The 16,948-nt window shown below is 50.6% G+C and overlaps 2 protein-coding genes across 2 annotated transcripts in view; one reads left to right on the top strand and one right to left on the bottom strand.

Annotated features, from left to right (window-relative positions):
• The window catches only part of LOC135287768 (zinc finger protein OZF-like), a 218,462-nt gene that overhangs the window by 184,069 nt on the left and 17,445 nt on the right, over nt 1-16,948 (bottom strand). The window lies entirely within an intron of this gene.
• Nucleotides 1-16,948, top strand: part of LOC135287739 (hydrocephalus-inducing protein homolog) — a 40,418-nt gene that overhangs the window by 21,661 nt on the left and 1,809 nt on the right. Inside the window, exons 18-40 of the mRNA XM_064400969.1 lie at nt 107-502; nt 967-1,125; nt 1,552-1,739; nt 1,913-2,095; nt 2,326-2,445; nt 3,647-3,806; nt 3,912-4,084; nt 4,657-4,855; nt 5,521-5,620; nt 6,175-6,274; nt 6,750-6,918; nt 7,206-7,438; nt 7,761-7,821; nt 8,442-8,646; nt 9,023-9,255; nt 9,841-9,992; nt 10,919-11,111; nt 11,675-11,783; nt 12,376-12,627; nt 12,965-13,104; nt 13,446-13,667; nt 14,830-14,990; nt 16,482-16,582. Coding sequence (XP_064257039.1) covers nt 107-502; nt 967-1,125; nt 1,552-1,739; nt 1,913-2,095; nt 2,326-2,445; nt 3,647-3,806; nt 3,912-4,084; nt 4,657-4,855; nt 5,521-5,620; nt 6,175-6,274; nt 6,750-6,918; nt 7,206-7,438; nt 7,761-7,821; nt 8,442-8,646; nt 9,023-9,255; nt 9,841-9,992; nt 10,919-11,111; nt 11,675-11,783; nt 12,376-12,627; nt 12,965-13,104; nt 13,446-13,667; nt 14,830-14,990; nt 16,482-16,582 — 4,009 coding nt within the window. The remainder of the gene's footprint in view (nt 1-106; nt 503-966; nt 1,126-1,551; nt 1,740-1,912; nt 2,096-2,325; nt 2,446-3,646; nt 3,807-3,911; nt 4,085-4,656; nt 4,856-5,520; nt 5,621-6,174; nt 6,275-6,749; nt 6,919-7,205; nt 7,439-7,760; nt 7,822-8,441; nt 8,647-9,022; nt 9,256-9,840; nt 9,993-10,918; nt 11,112-11,674; nt 11,784-12,375; nt 12,628-12,964; nt 13,105-13,445; nt 13,668-14,829; nt 14,991-16,481; nt 16,583-16,948) is intronic.

Genomic DNA, 16,948 nt, shown 5'->3' with positions numbered 1-16,948 from the left:
GTTGGTGTTGTTGGGAGGGGGAAGACAGAAGTCGGGTTTGTTGAGTGTGTGAGATGAATGGCGAGAAAAGGAATCTTGCTATGGTTTCTCTTCCCTACACACACAGATCCTGCGGATAGCACTGGGCTCTGAGAAGCAAAAGAGCTTTTTAATGCCTCCACGCACTGTGGGGGGGACGCGGCCCCCAGTGGTGCTGAGGAAGTATGAAGCACAGAAGAGGCTGAAGACTCAACAGGCAGAGCTCAAGGCCATGGCAGAGGCCCAGCCTTCAGCTGAAAACCAAGGTCAGAAGCCTCAGAAGAAGGTGAAGAAGAAGGCTAAACAAAATCGTCAAGGCCAAAGGAGTCTCCAGTCATCTCGGCTGGAGACACAGAGCAAAGCTACAGAAGAGGCAGTCAGAGATGAGCATGTCGGGGTGCCGTGCCAGGACGTGCAGGTCACAGATCCAAAGGCCATGACTGGGGAGATCCTGAGCGATGGGAAGCTGCCAACGGAAGTCCAGGTAAAACCCTGCAAGGCTCAGATCTTGAGTTTGCCGTGGTCATGGGCCCTGGAGCATTGTGTCCCCACAGCTGATAATGGCCCAGAGCCTTGTCCAGGCCCCTGATGATGTTCCACAGTGACTCTGTATCATCTGTGTGGACGGGAAGGTTATCACCATCCCTCTGATGGGCAGAAAGTGCTCTGTGTACAAGTCTGTTCAGAGCTTCCCAGCTTGGAAATCATTATAAACAGTCCATGACAGGGCAACTCTTGGTCATTGTTTTCTCCAGCTGAGTCACTGTCCCAGTCCTGCTTGTAGAACTTGCCTCTGCTCTGGAGCCCGCTCACCCCACTGAGCATAACAAAGCACTTGTACTTCACACAAGTCAAAAACCCCATTGCCAAACGCTCAGTGCCTTTAAAGGAGGAGTTGTGAGGATGAAGGTGACAGAAGGATAAGCAGGATTTTCTCTTCTGTTTTAGATGCTGAAAGATCTGGGCCAGCATCCCAAAAGGCCTCCCCGTCCCCCCGGTGCTGTGCTCTCCATAGTGGAGTACCCAGAGGAGAGGTTGGGCCCTGCAGGGTGTGTGGAGCCCTTCATCATTGTGGCACCTGAAGGTGCTGCCGTGGAAGACAATCTGGTGGGTGCTCCAGTGGTGCTGGCACTGAAGGTGCCAGGGCAGGGGCCAGGCTAGATGGGGGCATGGGGGACAGGTTGGATGGAAGAGGATCATTGTGGAGAGGTAGTGAAGCTGTGATGGGGCCCCATGTCTGCAGGTCTCCTTTCTCTCAGGGGTGGGACAGAAGAGACAGCTCTGCTGGAGACAGAGCAGTTCTGTAAAACAAGAGGGAAAAAGATCACTTAAACCCTCTACTTCCCTTGAGGAGAGGGTCCTGAGTGAGCAGAGGTGTCCTAGGCAAAGCAAACACCAATAAGGAAGACCAAGTCCATGGGCAGGTGGACTTATTTATTTATTCTCTCTTCTGCTGGTGAACAAAGCCCCATTTTGCTTTCCAAGATGTTGTCTCAGGGCTCAGCTCTCCCTCCCTTTTCTCCCTCCCCTTAGGCCAAGGGCCCAGATGTGAAGGGCAGTTCTGCCAAGGGCCAACCAAAGACGGGTAAAGCCACCAGCAGAGACAGCTCTACAAAGGAGAACCTGATCTCCACACAGAGAACAGAAAGTCCCCAGGATTCCTCCACCACAAGATCCAAAACTCTGCTGGAAAGTGCCTCAGTCTCCACAGAATTCCTCGGGTGAGCTGTGCAGGAGGAGGTGATGCCTCTGCTTCTTGGTCCTCTTGCCAAACAAGGTCCATCACCCCCAGCTGCACAGCGACCCTGTGCCAGTGCCTCCGTGGGATGGCGAGCGCACCCTCCTTGTTTCATTTCACCTCAGCAATGTCTGAAGCCTTCTCTTTAACTGCCAGGCTGAAACGGTACCGGTGGATAGTGCCTGCCCACGGTCAGGTGGAACTGAAGGTGCACTTCTCCACCAAAAAGTCAGGGAAGTTTGTGCAGACACTGAGGTTTGAGCTCGTGCAGACCAAGCGCCAGTACGAGCTGCCCTGCAGTGGCACCGGCCTGTACCCCAGCATCTGCCAGAACCCTCGGTAAGGCTGGCCCCTGGCAGCCTCCCACACCACAGCTGCCCCTGAACTCACAGCCAGGGCTGCCCCCTGGGGCTTCTGGCCTGGGCAGATCGTGCTGCCGAGGTTGCCCAGCACCTCTTCCTGTGCTGGGAGCTGGGAAGGCAGATGGTACCTGGGCCACCAGGAAGGGTTATGGCTTTCTGACTGCTTGGGGCATCTCATATCTCCTCCTTCCCAATTTTTCTGCCCAGGGTGGTGTTTCCACAGTGCAGGAAAACCATGCAGAAAGATGAAGTCATCTTCAAGGAATATGTTGAGAGCACAAAGCAATTCCACTTTGGACCTCTGCAGTGTGGGAAATCAAGAGAGTGGTATGTGCTCCCTGCTGGGCCCTGTACTCTTCTGGACATGCCTGGAGAGACAGGCTGTCCTGTGGCACAATCCAGGGCACTGTCCTGGGAGACACATGGGTTGGAAGGACCACAGATGTGTGAACTTGAGCCGATAAGAGGCAAATGAGCCTTGCAGGAGCTGCTCTGCCTACCCAGTGGGTGCCTTGGTGGCCAGAGCCGCGTGCTGCTGCCAGTGCAAAGGTGACTTGGGAGGCAGCTTCTGTTCTCCTCCACAGCTCAGCTTCAGCCCTTAGGAAATGAACTTTATGGTGGTTTTTGAAGTGCTTTGAGCTTTGCAGGTAGTCTGACCGAACAATTATTCTGCAGATGGTTTTGTAAACCTTTCAATTACCTGTAATTGTGAATGAGATTATATTATTGACCAGCCACTGGGTGTTGGGGGTAACGTACAGCAGGAATTCCATTTTCCTGTAATGGCACTGCATCCTCACTGCTGGATAAAGTCTGCCTAAACACTTTGTCATTGAAGCTATTGTGTATTTCTGCTTTTATTGTCGCTTCTTTCTAATGCCATTTAACTTTAAGTTCTTGTCTCTGTGGGAGTTCTGGAGGGCTAGGGCTATTTTGACAACCCAAGTAAATGAAATCAAAATAGTGTAAAAAACATACAATCTTTAGCCAGACTGATGGATGGTCTGGGATTTCTGTTTGCCTCTAACCCTTTCACTCAACACTTGAGAGAAGGGTCATTTGTTATCTGTTTTGCATTCCTCTTGGGAATTGATGTCTTATATTTCTTTCTCAGACTTTGAGCTAACCCATAAAATCCAAAGCAGTTTCATGACTTTTATGAAAGAAATGAGCTAATCTCCTTTTCCAAAAGCCTTTCTTTATACCCTGTAGGGAAGGCACCCCAAGAAAGGAGGGGAAAGAACCCATGTGCCTGGTGTACTGTTATTTTTCTAGGCACCTTTGAATTTACATGGTTTTAAAAACTCTCGAGGTGGCCTGAGCATCATCAGGCTTCTGGGCTGGAGGCACCAAGTCCAGGGGAATGCATCAGAGTAAGGCAAGGATGAGCACACACCCATGCACCTGTCTGGGATCCACTTCCCTTGCTTGTCTCTCAGCATCACTTCCTCAGGTGCCCACGGTGCTCTCCTCAGTGTGTGGGAAAGGCAAGAGTCTGCTCTGCAGCCTTTTCCCCTTTTGTGGACAGGTACAAGGCCCAGAACTGTCCTGGCAACTCAGAGAATCTAAGCATCCTCAACAACTCCCCCGGGGACGTGGAGGTCCATTTCTCCTTTGAGAATGCTGGACAAGCAGAGACGTTCCTTCTGGACCCTCGCAGCATGACACTGAAACCCAAGGAGAAGCAGGTGGGAGAAGGGCAGGTACAGCAGGCACCGTAGAAGTGCCCAGGGGCTGCTCCTCCTGCTCACACCCAGAGCTCTTTCTATTTCTTCCTGTGGGGCCGTGTCCAGGAGTTGACCATTTGGGCATACCCCACTTCCCCTGGCTTCCTGGAAGACAAACTCATCTGCAGCGTTGGGAAGAACCCCAACCCAGTGGTCTTCAGCCTGTGCTGCCATGGGGTGGACATGAAGCTGGAGGTCAGCCCCCTGAAGCTGTCTTTTGACAAACTGCTTCTGCACAGGTCAGTCATCCCACAAGCACTCCAAGACTTGTGACAAAGAGAAAAAGTTTGACTCTGCTGTTATAGGGAGCTCCCGACGCTAGGAATAATGTGCTCTGATTTGATGATTTAGAAGGCTGAACAATTGTTTTATTAAAATTATATTATATTACACTAAGATTATATTAAAATTATATTAAAGAGATAGTATACTATGTTAAGGAAAAACTCGTGACTGTCTTTAGACAGTGAGACACAGGTTTCAGTGATTGGTTAATCACTCAAAACAACTTTTACCTGTGCCTAATAACTAAATCACTTTCACGAAACAATTTCTGGAACACATTTTACATCTGTAAAACAACAGGAGTAGTGAATAGAGATAAGAATTGTTTTCTCTTCGTCTCTGAGATTCTCACCGCCTTCTCCAGGAAAAAAATCCTTGAGAACTTGTGCTTGCTGCTCTCTGTGAAGAGAGCTGTGGCCACACTCTGGTTTCCAGGGCATGGCTGGAGCTGCTCCAAGCTGCATTCAGTAGCCAGGCTGGTGTGAGCACCCAGCAGCTGATGCCAAGTGCCTTGCTGTCTCTGCAGGACTGACAGCAGGACCTTGGTCCTGAGAAACAACACCCTGCTGCCCATGGCCTGGCAGTTGCGTGGGCTGAATGACCTATTTGAGGCCTTCTCCTTATCACAAGATAAGGGCATCATTGATCCCCACACAGAGTTTCAAGTGACACTGCATTTCCAGGCCGAGCAGACTGGCAGCATTGAGAAGACCCTCCAGCTAGAGGTGAGAAGGACTCTGTCCTGCCTGGCCCAGCAGGGCACACTGAGCACAGGGGCAGAGTCAGGAAGAGCTGCACCTGACAGACACAAGGGTGCTGTGACCCCAACTTCTGCCTCTACGATGCCTTTGCCAGAACGTGCAGTGCATCCATATCCCCCCACATAAGCAGACACTGCATCCTGAACCTGTGCCACAGCCTTGTCCCTGTGCATGGCTGAAGGTTGTTGTTTGCTTGCACAGACTGCAGCATGATCTCTGCATTGGAGTTTGTCTGAAGCTCTTGTATAGTGCAGTAAACTCTCCCCCTGGGATTTTGTTCCCCATGGTTTAGGGGCTGCATTTCAGAGAGGGTGCTAGGTGACTGGAGAGGGTTGTCAATGCCACCTGCTCTGAGACACCTCACGCTTCTTGTGGTTGTTCTTACATCTGTGTGCCTCTCCAAGACAGCATTCCCTGCTGTAGGAGTGCAAAGTTGGGCTGATAGGGTTTTTTACTGCAGCAGAATCCCACTGGGGCAGCCCATGAGAGGAAGAGGTTAGCAAAGCTTGGAAGTCCACCGATGCTTGTGAAGCCAGGGAGGCCACAGGGGAAGCAGCAGCAGAGACAAGTACTTACAGGCTGTCTACCAAAAGAATAATCTGAACAGTGTTTGTTTCTTGCTGACTCAGGTTTCAGATACAGAAAATATCCTGGGGATTGCTCAGACTGAAAACATCCAAGTCTCTGCAGAGGTCTATGATGTTTCTCTCAGCATTGACATGCCTGAAGGTCAGTGGGTGCCTCTCAAACTAAACAGTCCAGGTGCACTGCATTACCTTGGGATGGACGGGATGGGATGGGATGGGATGGGATGGGATGGGATGGGATGGGATGGGATGGGATGGGATGGGATGGGATGGGATGGATACATAAAGCACATACCCTGCCAGCTGCGTGGAATAAAGCATTGTCAGGGCACTGACAGCCTTAAGTCTCTCCCCTCTGAACGTTGAAGTGTGCAGCTTCATGTGCAGATTGGATCTGGGGGCTTTGGAACAACAGTGACATGAACAGGCGGTTGGCAAGCCCCACAGGCTCAGCATATAATTAATTGGATTTGTGCTTGGAAGTGAGGAAATGGAAACTGAGCTCCTTAGCTACTAAGGCTGCAGATATTTTGAGTAAGAAGAGAAAGGGCAGACAAGTAGCTGGAAAACACTTCCAAGAAGGGAAACTTGCTGAAAAGGGTTTTGTGCCAAGACCTCCATTGAGCTTGTGGCCTGGGGTATTCTGCAGCAGCTGATAAATACCGTGTTTGACCTCGCTCTGTGGGTTTTCTGCAGGTCCAGATGGAAGCTTGGAATTTGGAACCATTAATGTCCAAGATAATGTCAAGAAAGTCCTGCATCTAGAAAACACAGGGGTATACAACATTGAGTACAGGTGAGTCCTGGTAGCGAGCATTTCCTCGGCTTCCCAGGTCTGCATTGTCCCTCTGTCAATGGCTAGAACCTGTTTCCATGCTGGCTACCTCATGGTAAATACACACTCTGGGCTCTCCAATATCAATTCTTTTAGCAGAGAATCCAGCCACAAACCAGCAGTTCTTCACAGCTCAGCTGGAGCCCAAAGGAGAGCCCCAGAAATTTCAGCCACTGAAATGCTGAGATTCCTTGTCTTTCTTTGGTGTCACCACCTTTCTCTTTCTGAGACTATAGGAGTAAATGAAAACTTTTGGTGTCAAGGTTTCTTGCAGCAACCTTGTGATTGTCTGCTCTCTCTGTCAAGATCCAGGATTCCCTGAGCAGAGCTGGACTCTCCCTTTTCTTCTGTTCTGGTCCTATGCAAACTCCTGGCTGTGCTGGTGACACCTGTGCTTTTAACTGCAGAGATCTCCATTCCTTCCCTTTCTCTCCAGGTTCACACTTGAGGCTGCAGATCGCAGGACGCGAGACGTGGCATCCCACTTCACTGTTAAGCCTCAGTCAGGCCTGCTGATTCCCTCCCAGCCTGGTGTGAATGTTGAGATGCTCTTCCACCCCACAAGAGAAATGTTCCTCAGGAACAAACCCATCCTGTACTGCCAGGTGAGCTGCCGGGGCCAGGCTGTGTTATCACACGGTGTTTTGGGAGGGTAAACAGGATAGGTGTCTAATGGAAGGAGGGCTTTAACTGGAGAATCCTCTCTCCGACACACACAAACAAAGTCTTTCAAAAGCATTTGTGAGGCTTCCTGTGTGGAGCTGAGAATCTGACTCTGGAGGAGGTGCTTAAATAAGGAGGAGTAAACTGATGGAGGCCTGGGGTGGAGGCTGGGCACCGAGGTAAAGGCTGGCCTCTTTTCTTTGCTTACCACCCCTTCCTGTGGGCACAGGTGATAGATGCCAGCTCAGGTGAAGGAGGCCAGGCTGTCCTCAACATCCCATTGAGGGTGTCTGCCATAGCTGAGTACAGCAAGTACAGCATTGAGCCTGCCTCACCCATCAACTTTGGAGCCATGGTCAAGGGCACCAAGAAGACCCAGACTGTCATGCTGGAGAACAAAGGCCTCCTCAGCTTCAAATTCCACATCTGCCAAGCACCCGAGGAGGCACTGGGAAGCAAAAGGTAGGAGAAAGCCTGCACCACCCTTCCTGTCCAAGGAGGCACCACACCACAGCTGGTATGTGGCAGGCAGCCAGGAGACCTGGGCTGTGGTCCATTTGCATCCCTGGCTTGGGGAGAGGGAGCAAAAAACCACCTCGGTATCCCCATGTGTGCTGCGAAGCTGGTGATAGAGCTGCTGCGTCCAGCAATGGGTGCTGCAGGCTGCTCCCTGGGAGCCATCAGGAGCACAAAGGCTTTTCCCTCTGAGGAGGAAGGCCAGCTTTGGCCTCAGAGGAAGGCAGGGGAGCTCAGCATGACAGATACCTCTGCTTTCTCCTCTCAGCTCAAAGCAAGTGGAAGCTGCAAAGCGCTCCATGAGAAGGAAATCAAGCTCCTTGACACAGGTGGGTGACTCCTGCTCCCCAGCAGAGCTGCTGCAGGGGATGGGAGAAGATGCTGCTGTGCTGGGCTGGGGGCTCATTGCCATAGGGTGGGACGTGGTCTGCAGGATGGAGTCCAGCATCTGCTCAGTCCTCCTGGCAGTCCTGTACTCTGGCTCTGACTTGGAGTTGTGGGGTCAACAGAGGGGAGCAGGTCCCCTGTTTGGTAGCTGCTGGCCAGCATAGGTCTGTGAACACCACAGAAGCAAAAACCTCCCCCAGTGAACTCGCAGTCCACAGAGCTCAGACAACATTGCTTTTTCTTCTTCCCAGTCCCGCACCTCTCTCCCATCATTTCTCACAGCTATTTCTGCTCTCCTGTGTTGCCTCTGGAGGCTGATCACAGCTACCACCTTCAGTCTTTACACTCAAAGTCCTTTCTCTCTGCCACTTGGGACAGGCTTGCAGCTCCTCTTGGCTTGTTGCTCTCAGCCTGGGGCTGCCTTTGGGCCATGGAGTCATCCTTCCCTGCCCTGGGACTGGCTGCTTGGGCCCAGCTGGAGGCCAAGGCAGGACATAATCTTTTCTGGGGTGCTCAAGGCACACTTATTAACCATCAGCCTCTCCTGGAAATTTTTCTGCAGGCTCGCCTCAATCTTGGCATGTTCACGGTGTCCCCCTGCTCCGGCTCCATCAGTCCGTGGGGCCAGCAGAAGATCACAGTGAAATGCCTGGCAGGGCAGGAGGGGACATGTGAGGAGCAGCTCTGTATTGACATCACAGGCAGACACCCCAAGGACAATCCCCTTGGCATTCCCTTCACCCTGATTGCCCAGTCCTGCATCCCAGGTACATACTGCCCACAGTGCCCTTGCTCACACCTGCTGCTGATCAGCACCTAAACTTGCTGCTTGCATAGAGAGACACACTAGCCCTGGTGTCCCACCTTAAAATCCTCAGAAGCTCCAGCCCTCTTTGAGTCCACCAGCGGACTCGTCCCTCCCAGGCTGAGAGGGATACATGGAAGGAAGGATAAAAGGAAAGCAATGCTCTCTAAGACTGAGGCTGACTGAGCTCCATCCTCCCAGCCAGCTCCCCTACCCAACGCTGGGTTTAGCAGTCACCTGGGCAGAAAGGGCTTATCAAGCCTGCTGAGAGGCCAGCAGAGTCCAGATAAATTCACCAGGGAGGCTTCTCCCTGCTCATCCCTCTGGTGTGTCCACAGCACTCGTCGAGGATGTCACATTAATCTTCGAGGAGTACCCGATCTGCAGCAGCACCGACCTCGAGCACAAGCTGCAGTCGGTGGAATGCGCCAGCCTGTTTGTCACAGATGAGAACAGATTCATCTTCAGCAAGGCTCAGGTTGGGCAAGAGGCTGAAGCTCATTTCAATATTTACAACGCAAGCTGTGTGCCATGCGATGTGGTGCTCTCCATCGAACCCCTGCCTGGAGAGGTAAGAACAGGAGGCCAAGGTGGTGGCTGCCCTCTAAGGGCCGTGTGAGAGCCGGTTTTGTTCTCCAGATGCATTGCTGCCTGTGGCCCAGACTAAGCTAGCTCAGTGCAGGTCAAACTGCAGGGGAGAGCAGCAGAGGCAGGGAGCAGTTGTGTTGAATTCTGCATGTCTGGGGCAAGGCTTTGGCTCAAACCACTGGGTCTTTGATGGGAGAAGTGAATCCTTCTGAACCTCTCTTGGAAGCACACGCAGAGAGGGGCTGTTATGAACTGACATGCCAGGGCTCAAAGCAGAGCATTTCCTCAGGCTCCCTGGCTTTTCCTTCTCTTTGAAGGCCAGCTCTAGGTTATTTGCAGGGTTTTCCGTGCAGTCCCCACCTCCCATATAGGTGGGTACAGCTGCCAGCCCTCAAAACATACACTGCTTTAGCACAAGGTCAGCATTCCCCGGGAGGGAGGGAGGCTGCACAGGGAAGCAGGAAGGAGACACACTGTCTGGGACTGCTCTCAGTAATGCATTTATAGATAAAACCTTGTCATGTTGAAAGGTGTTTCCTCCTAACACTGCTCTCTGGGTTCCCCCAAGGCAAAAAGCCCTATCAACAACATTTTCAAGTTACATCCAGTCAAGATGTCTGTTCCCGGCTCATCCAGTGCCATTGCTACAGTGACCTTCACCCCACCAGAGGAGCAGAACTACAACTGCACTTTCAAGGCTTCCCTTGTCATCCCAAAAGGGTAAGTGAGCCTGTGAAATACTCTCTGGTAGCTGCCTCTCCACTGAGAAGGCACAGACCTCTTGTTAGCTCTAATGCTTTCAGTAGCCTTAGGCAGAGTACTTGGCATGAGATGATCTGGGAGGCTCTAAGAACTCTTAGAGCAGAAGCATGAGGCTGATGGTTTAGCCTGTGTGAGAAACTGTGAAGAGAGGGAAATATTAGGTAGCCAGCTGTAAGTTACTGAGATGTGCTTCAGCTGAGCTGGGGGTTTCCAACGGCAAAGGCTTAGATGAAGCAGTTTCTGTGCCAGCAGTCAGCAGTCACACTTTCCTTTTTTGTTTCTGCAAAATTAAGTGATCCTCTGTGACTGCCTGGCATTCATTAAGCTCTTTTATGGGAGTGATTGGAGCTGGTATGAAAGAGGAGCCCAGTTCCTCTGCCCTGGGACCTGTGGACTGGGGCTTTGAGCTGCCCTTCCTCAACCCTTTAGTGGCTGAACCAAGAGAAGACTAACTGCTAATAAGCGACTGTTTTTTTTTACTGTTCTTGGAAAAGATCTTTCTTGAGAGTGACAATGATTTCTTTTTGCCTTCTTGCTTTTGTACAGCTTTCATGCTGTGCTTTTCCTTGTTGCATAAGTCTCATCTCACTGCAGCATGGGGATTTGCCAGATCTCGTCTGGTGCCGTGTTATTTCCCTGCTGTACTGCATGATTCAATTAAGTGAAGTTATTTGTAACTGTTATTGTGGAAGGCTTTGGCTCTTTGGAGCAGATTTGTCTTGTGAATGGCCCTGAGTGGATTGGGAAGAGGCTGGTGGGGGGCTGTGTTGTGGGGTACAGGAACAGCAGGCAGGGAAAAGACTGTGGGTGGCCCTTGCAGCTTTGCTTGCCCACTGAGAAATGGGTTAGTGCCAGCTGAAATTGTTTCCGTGCCTCTCCTGCAGCTCTGTGGGAATTAAACCCCAAAGCCTGACCTTCACCATCAGCGGGAAGGGGCATGAGCCACGGGTGACAGTCGTGTGCCCAAGCGCTCGCAGCAAGAGGGGAAACGCCGTGCTGCGCTTCAAGAGGCTCCGGCTGGGGGATTCAGAGATGCTGCCCCTGGTCATCCGTAACGATGGCATCATACCTGTCAAGGTGAGGAGGACCTGCTCAAGGGATGGTCTGGTTTGGGAACAAGTGCTTGTGGCACAGGGGAAGGGTCCCAAAGAACATGGCAGACCTGTGAGGAGGTGTCAGAAATTCTTTTGAAACAAGTGACTGATGTCTGTTCTCTAAGAAGGGAGTTCTTGGAAATTTTCTGTCCCGTCTTTCTTCTTTAAGTTGAACACCAGAAAGGTGGTGGATTATTTTCCCTCCTGTCTCTCAGGTCACCTTTTGTTCTCATGGACATGTATGATTTCCCAGTTCCATTTGATTGTATTTCAGCCCACTTTAGTACATTTTAAGTAAACTTAATTGTGGTTGCATTACGTCCTGCCAATTACTTTTTGTCCCATTTGGTTCTGTGTCAGTTCTTTCCAGATGCCTCTGAGCACCTTTTTTTTCCCAGCTGGTTTGACTTAACTTTTGGGCTAAGTGCTGTTTCTAGTGGGAGAGGTGCTGGGCTCCCATGCGGGACCAGCAGCACTGCAGTGTCAGGCCTCGTGCCATCCTGTACTCACAGCAGTGCCATTGTGCTCTGTGTTCCCTTTTCTCAGTTTATGTTACACCTGGAGGATGAGCACAGAATGTTCTCCTTGAAAGGCAGGGCCTCTGCTGTCAAGGTGTTCCACACTGAAGATGTGGAAGAGGATTCAGCTGGAAATGGTAAATTCATTACCCATGAAGTGCAACCGTGCACAGAGGGAAAACGTGTGCCCTGCTCTTGGCTTCTCTGAGCAGCAGCCACATGTTAGGCACAGTTTTGTCCCTTGGGCCCTCTGTCCCCCAGCCTTTTCTCGGGGGCTTTTTGCAGGGTTTCCTCCCAGGAAGTTGTAGGAAGTTCTTCTGTTCTGCTAGACGTGGTGGGTTGAGTTGTGGGGGACTGTCACTACCTCAGTGGACCCTCTGAGGTATTTGCTGCACGTGGCATGGTACCAGCCTGAGCAGACACAGCCCTTGAGCACTCAGACAGCCAGCAGAAGCCAAAAGCACTCTTTGGCTCAGTTTTCCATATGGCTGGAGCTGGTGGGAAGCAGATGGAATGAGGGCTGGGCATCAACCTGAGGTTAAGCTGCTTAAGTGGTGCTGTGTCTGGGGCTGGTAGGCTTGTGAACATAGAAAGGGGGTCTGCAGCCACTGGGCGTAGAACCAGTGCTTAGAAGGCAGCTGGTTTCAACCTCTTATTCCTCATATATCCTATGGAAATATTTCCTCAGTACAGCTGCACCACTTAACTCTGATTTCCATTGCTGTGCAGAGAGCAAGCCCACAAAGCCTTTCTTCCTTCTGAATCGCGGGCAATCGGCAGAGTTTGATGCCATTTTCAAACCCACCCTGGCTCAACGTGTGGAAAGGCAGATTGGTGTGTTAGTGGGGAACACCTACTCTAACAAGACCATAATTGAACTGGTGGGTGAAGGCCACGAGGACGAATTCACCCTCGATGGATTAGAGGAAGGCCCTGAGGAGAGGAATGCTGATGGCAGCCTGAAGGAAAACATCATTGATGGTAAGAGGAGAGAGTGCCAAGGTGGAGCAAGGAAGAGGAAAATATCTGATCATATATGTCTCCCCTCTAGCCAGGCCTGAGTTGTCACCCACGGGACTTGGTGGCCTTTGGGGGTGGCAGCCATGCATACAGAGCAGTGTGTGCTGTGCTGCACATCAGTGGCTTAGGGATGTGTCAGGGTGTTTCCCTGGAAGTGGTGGAACTGCCTGGGGAACTCCCTGGCAGAGGGGGGAAGGCTTGGAGCCAGGAAGCATTTGAACATGCAGGTGTCTGTGCACGTCAGGGGGGCAGGTGGAGCTCCCTGCATGCTGAGATCCCTTGCTCTCCTCCTCAACAGCTGTCAGAGTGAATCACATTCAGTTTGGGGACTGTCACGTTGGGGAGCCCTACTGCAGGACCTTCACCATCACCAGCCACGCCGAGATGGTCATGCGCTTTGAGTGGGAGGCAGAGGCCCCATTCCGGTTCTCCCCCAAGGTGAGCACGGACTGCCTCTGCCTTTCCCCATTCTCAAGCCCTGCCCTGGTGTGCCCAGGAGCCGGCAGGGAGCCCTCACATGCCACTGATAGCCCATTCCAGTGCCACGTAGGAGATGCAGTCCCTGGCTTGGCTGGGCCAAGGCTGCTAGCCTTGCAGAAAAGGCTTCATGTCATGGGAGGTGGCACCTTCTGTTCATCCTTTTGTCTATCCAACTTCATGTAAATCCACTCTGAGGTGCAGATTCCTGGCACAGCTGTTCACCCCATCGGTCCCTTTTGCTGTCAGTCCTGCCCTTGGCAGTGCTTCCAGGTTGGTCTTGACTCCCTGATTCTCCCTAGGTGGGACACCTCCATCCTGGCTGTGCCAAGGACATCACAGTGACCTTGATGTCAGATATCCCAGTCACCTTCAGGAGGCACCTTGTGAAATGTAAGGTGACCAAGATCGACTTTGAGCTGCCACAAAGGAACGTTCAGGACTGGGATGACCAAATGACCATTGTCATCTGGAAGAATTCCACCAGGAAAGACCCGGCATACAGGTGGCCTAAAATAAAGAAGGTAAGAAGCAAAACAGCAAAAAAACCCCAACCCAGCTTTTACAAAAAGAACCACCATAGCACCATCACTGCTGGCTGAGCAGCTCCTGCGTCCTCTGGACATTGGACAGCTGTGAGGTTCACCAGCTGTGCATTCCAGAAAAGAGGTGGTAGCACAGTGACCAGATACACTCACACAAGATGGGAAAGCCTTCTGACAAGAGACCTTTAGCCACACACAACTATCAGTCTGGGCCACAAGCACAAGTGTTGCAGCCCGTATTGAATGGAAGGCAATGCTTTATGATTTTATCCCATTTTATGCTGTTAGAAATCTCTTCATCTAATTTGGTACCTTTTCACCAACAAGGAATTAAGTCTGCTGCACTCTGTCTTTTCTTTTGAAGTGGAGAGAAATCCACTTCTCCTGCATATGCTGGTGAACTCCAAGTTATGTCTGCATGAGAATTTGGTTGTGGTCTCTGTATTGTGTGGGATATCTCATCATGGAGTAGCCCAGGCACTGTATGACTCTATGGAGGAGTCCAGAGAAGGATCATCTCCAGAGACTCTTGCTTTTATTGTCATTATTGCCAAAGACACTCCTCTTGGGCGAAAGTTCTTCCCCAGTTTCTGGACCATTTTTAGGCCTCTAAAGCATCCTGTTTCTATCAGAACATCTGCAGCTGGAGACTTTCCCAGGGAGATCTTTCACATTCCAAAATGCCCATCCCCAGCTCCCAGCAGTGTGGCTGTTGCTCCAGACATGACATCTGGAGAGCACTTTCTCCTAAGACAAGAACAAAAAGATGCTTCCTGGAACTCCTCAGTCTTGGGGTCCTCCATCCACAGAGCTCCAGCAGGGGAGCCCTAATTTTGAGACCTGCTGGATTTATAGGGGACCAGGAAAAAAGCCAGTCACTCTGCAAGGCTGAAGTAAAGGGACTGGAATGAAGCTATAGTCTCATGGGGATATTAACAGCTGTGGTAGTGACTGCTTGGATCAGTGGCTAGAAACAACTACTGCAGCAGAAGAGTCCCAGTTTGGTCATCTTTCCAGGGAAGTAAAAGTGAATGGTCCTTTCTAGTGTCTCTATGAGGCTGATCTTGGAGGCCAGAAGACTGCCCTTCTCAGCCTGACTTTCTGGGCTCTGCTCAGTGATTCCTCCCTCCTGTGTTTGCAGGTGGTCAAGACAGCCCCAGAACCAGCTCACACTGTGGTGGAGAAGAGCAGGCAGGAGGTCGAGGTGTACCTCAGTGCCATTGTTGCCTACGCCCAGTTCCACCTGGACACGATCATGGTTCAGTTCAACAACACCTTGCCCTTTGAGACAAGGACAGCCACGTGAGTGCTGGAGGCCAGGCACAGCTCCTCCTGTGAGCAGGAGCTGCCTTTGCCCAGGGCTGCTGCAGTGCCTGCTTGCCAGAACTCTACCCCAGCCAAAACTATCGGCTGCTGGGGGCTATGTACAAATCAGGGAGGGACGGGACTGCTGGGGAATATGTCTTTAGCCGTTTTATTTTCCAGCATCAGCCTCATTACACGGTTATGACAAAGGGAAGATGCCAGCAACTCCCATCCCCAGCATTAGATAAAGAACTTCATGTTACAACTTACTTTAAAAGTTTTTTGACCAATCACACAAAGCAAAAGCATATTGACAGTAGTTCCATCCAACCACTATAAGCACATGTACCTTCAGTTAAAACAATGCTTGCTTTTTTTGAGTACAATACTGTCAATACAAAACATTGTGGTGAAAGTTTTAAGTGTGGGGACATGAGTCTTGACTCCATTTTTCTTAGAAGGTTGATTTATTATGTTATAGATTATATTAAAATACTACATTAAAACTATGCTAAAAGAATAGAAAAAATAATCAGAAGGCTACAAAGAACAAGAATAGAACAGAATACATAACAAAAATCCTGTGACTGCTCACAGCCTTGACACAGGTGGCTGTGACTGGTCATCAATTGAAAACAATCCATATAGACCAATAAAAGATGCACCTGTTGCATTCCACAGCAACAGATAGTTATTGTTTACATTTCTTTCCTGAGGCTCTCAGCTCCTCAGGATGGGAAAAATCCTAGCAAAGAATTTTTCATAAAATATCATAACTACACAATAGCTGCTTGTAAGCCTTAAAACACAATGCACAGAGCTCCAGTATTAAGCTTAGAACTTCCAATAACTCGCTAGATATACTTTTCAGCAGCTTAGGGAGTTATTCTAGACAAGCATTAAGACACAGATCATTGTTCTATTTGTCTTTACTTACTTTCTACTTCTTACATCATTTTTCTGCTGACAAATCTCATGGCTACTGCTTAGCTCTAATCACGGTTCTGCTGTCTCTGAGGCTTGCCTTTTGCAGCTTTCCCAAAACCCTCTGATTTTAAGGATTCCCACAAAAACCAGCACCGGCCCCTTTACGTGCACGCGAAGCCAAGCCGGAGATGGTGGTCAGGAGAGGCTCAATGCGGCCACAGGTTTCTGCTGAGAACAGCCATGGCTTTGCTTTCCCTGCAGGTCACCTGTCCTCCTCTGCTCAAGAATAAGTTTACAGTCAAACCAAGACCTAAAGGCCAGAGTAAGGCCCTTAGCTTCAATGTGCTGAGCACCATGTTGGCCCTTTCCTCTAAACTTCCAGACTTTGAACTACTTTCTTGGGCCACCCAGGACAGCAGTCTGAGCATGGCAGGGTTGCCTGGGGAAGATGCTTCTCAGGAGAAAGTGGTACCAGGAGTCCATCAGACAATATTACTGTACTATTTGCTTTATACTTAATGGACTTTCTGTTTTTTCTAATTCCTCCTACTTGCTTTTCAGTTTCACCATGCACAACACAGGGGTGGTAGCCCTGAAATACTCCTGGGAGAAAGCTGCAGAGACTGAACCAGTGAAGAAGCCATATTCAACCACTCTGATGCGTAAGGGCATTTCACTTGCTGAGGGCCTGGGGAGAAGACCCTGCCACTTCACTCCAAAACATGAATTGCTTTTTCATCCGTGTGCACACATCCACTTTCATCAGCATTTTCCCAGCTGCAGCTGGAGAGTTTTCTCCTTGTCCCCTTCTGCCTTTCAGCCCCTTCTGTTCTTCTCTGCCACTTCTGCTCTGCCCCCAGAGCTGAGCCAGGCTCTGGGGACAGCCACGTGCTGGGTCAGGACTGGGAAGGGGGATGTCAGGTCATCTCTTTGAGGAGTCTGAGACTGGGAAGATCGGTGGTGTAACGAGTGAGGTGCCCTGCAGCCACTGTCTGTGTGCAGTTCCCCACTGCAGGGCAAAGGCAAAG

This window comes from Passer domesticus, chromosome 31, assembly GCF_036417665.1.
Source record: "Passer domesticus isolate bPasDom1 chromosome 31, bPasDom1.hap1, whole genome shotgun sequence".
In the NCBI taxonomy this organism is placed as follows: domain Eukaryota; kingdom Metazoa; phylum Chordata; class Aves; order Passeriformes; family Passeridae; genus Passer; species Passer domesticus.
Note: the sequence above shows the minus strand (reverse complement) of the source record. Positions and strands in the feature narration are given on the sequence as shown.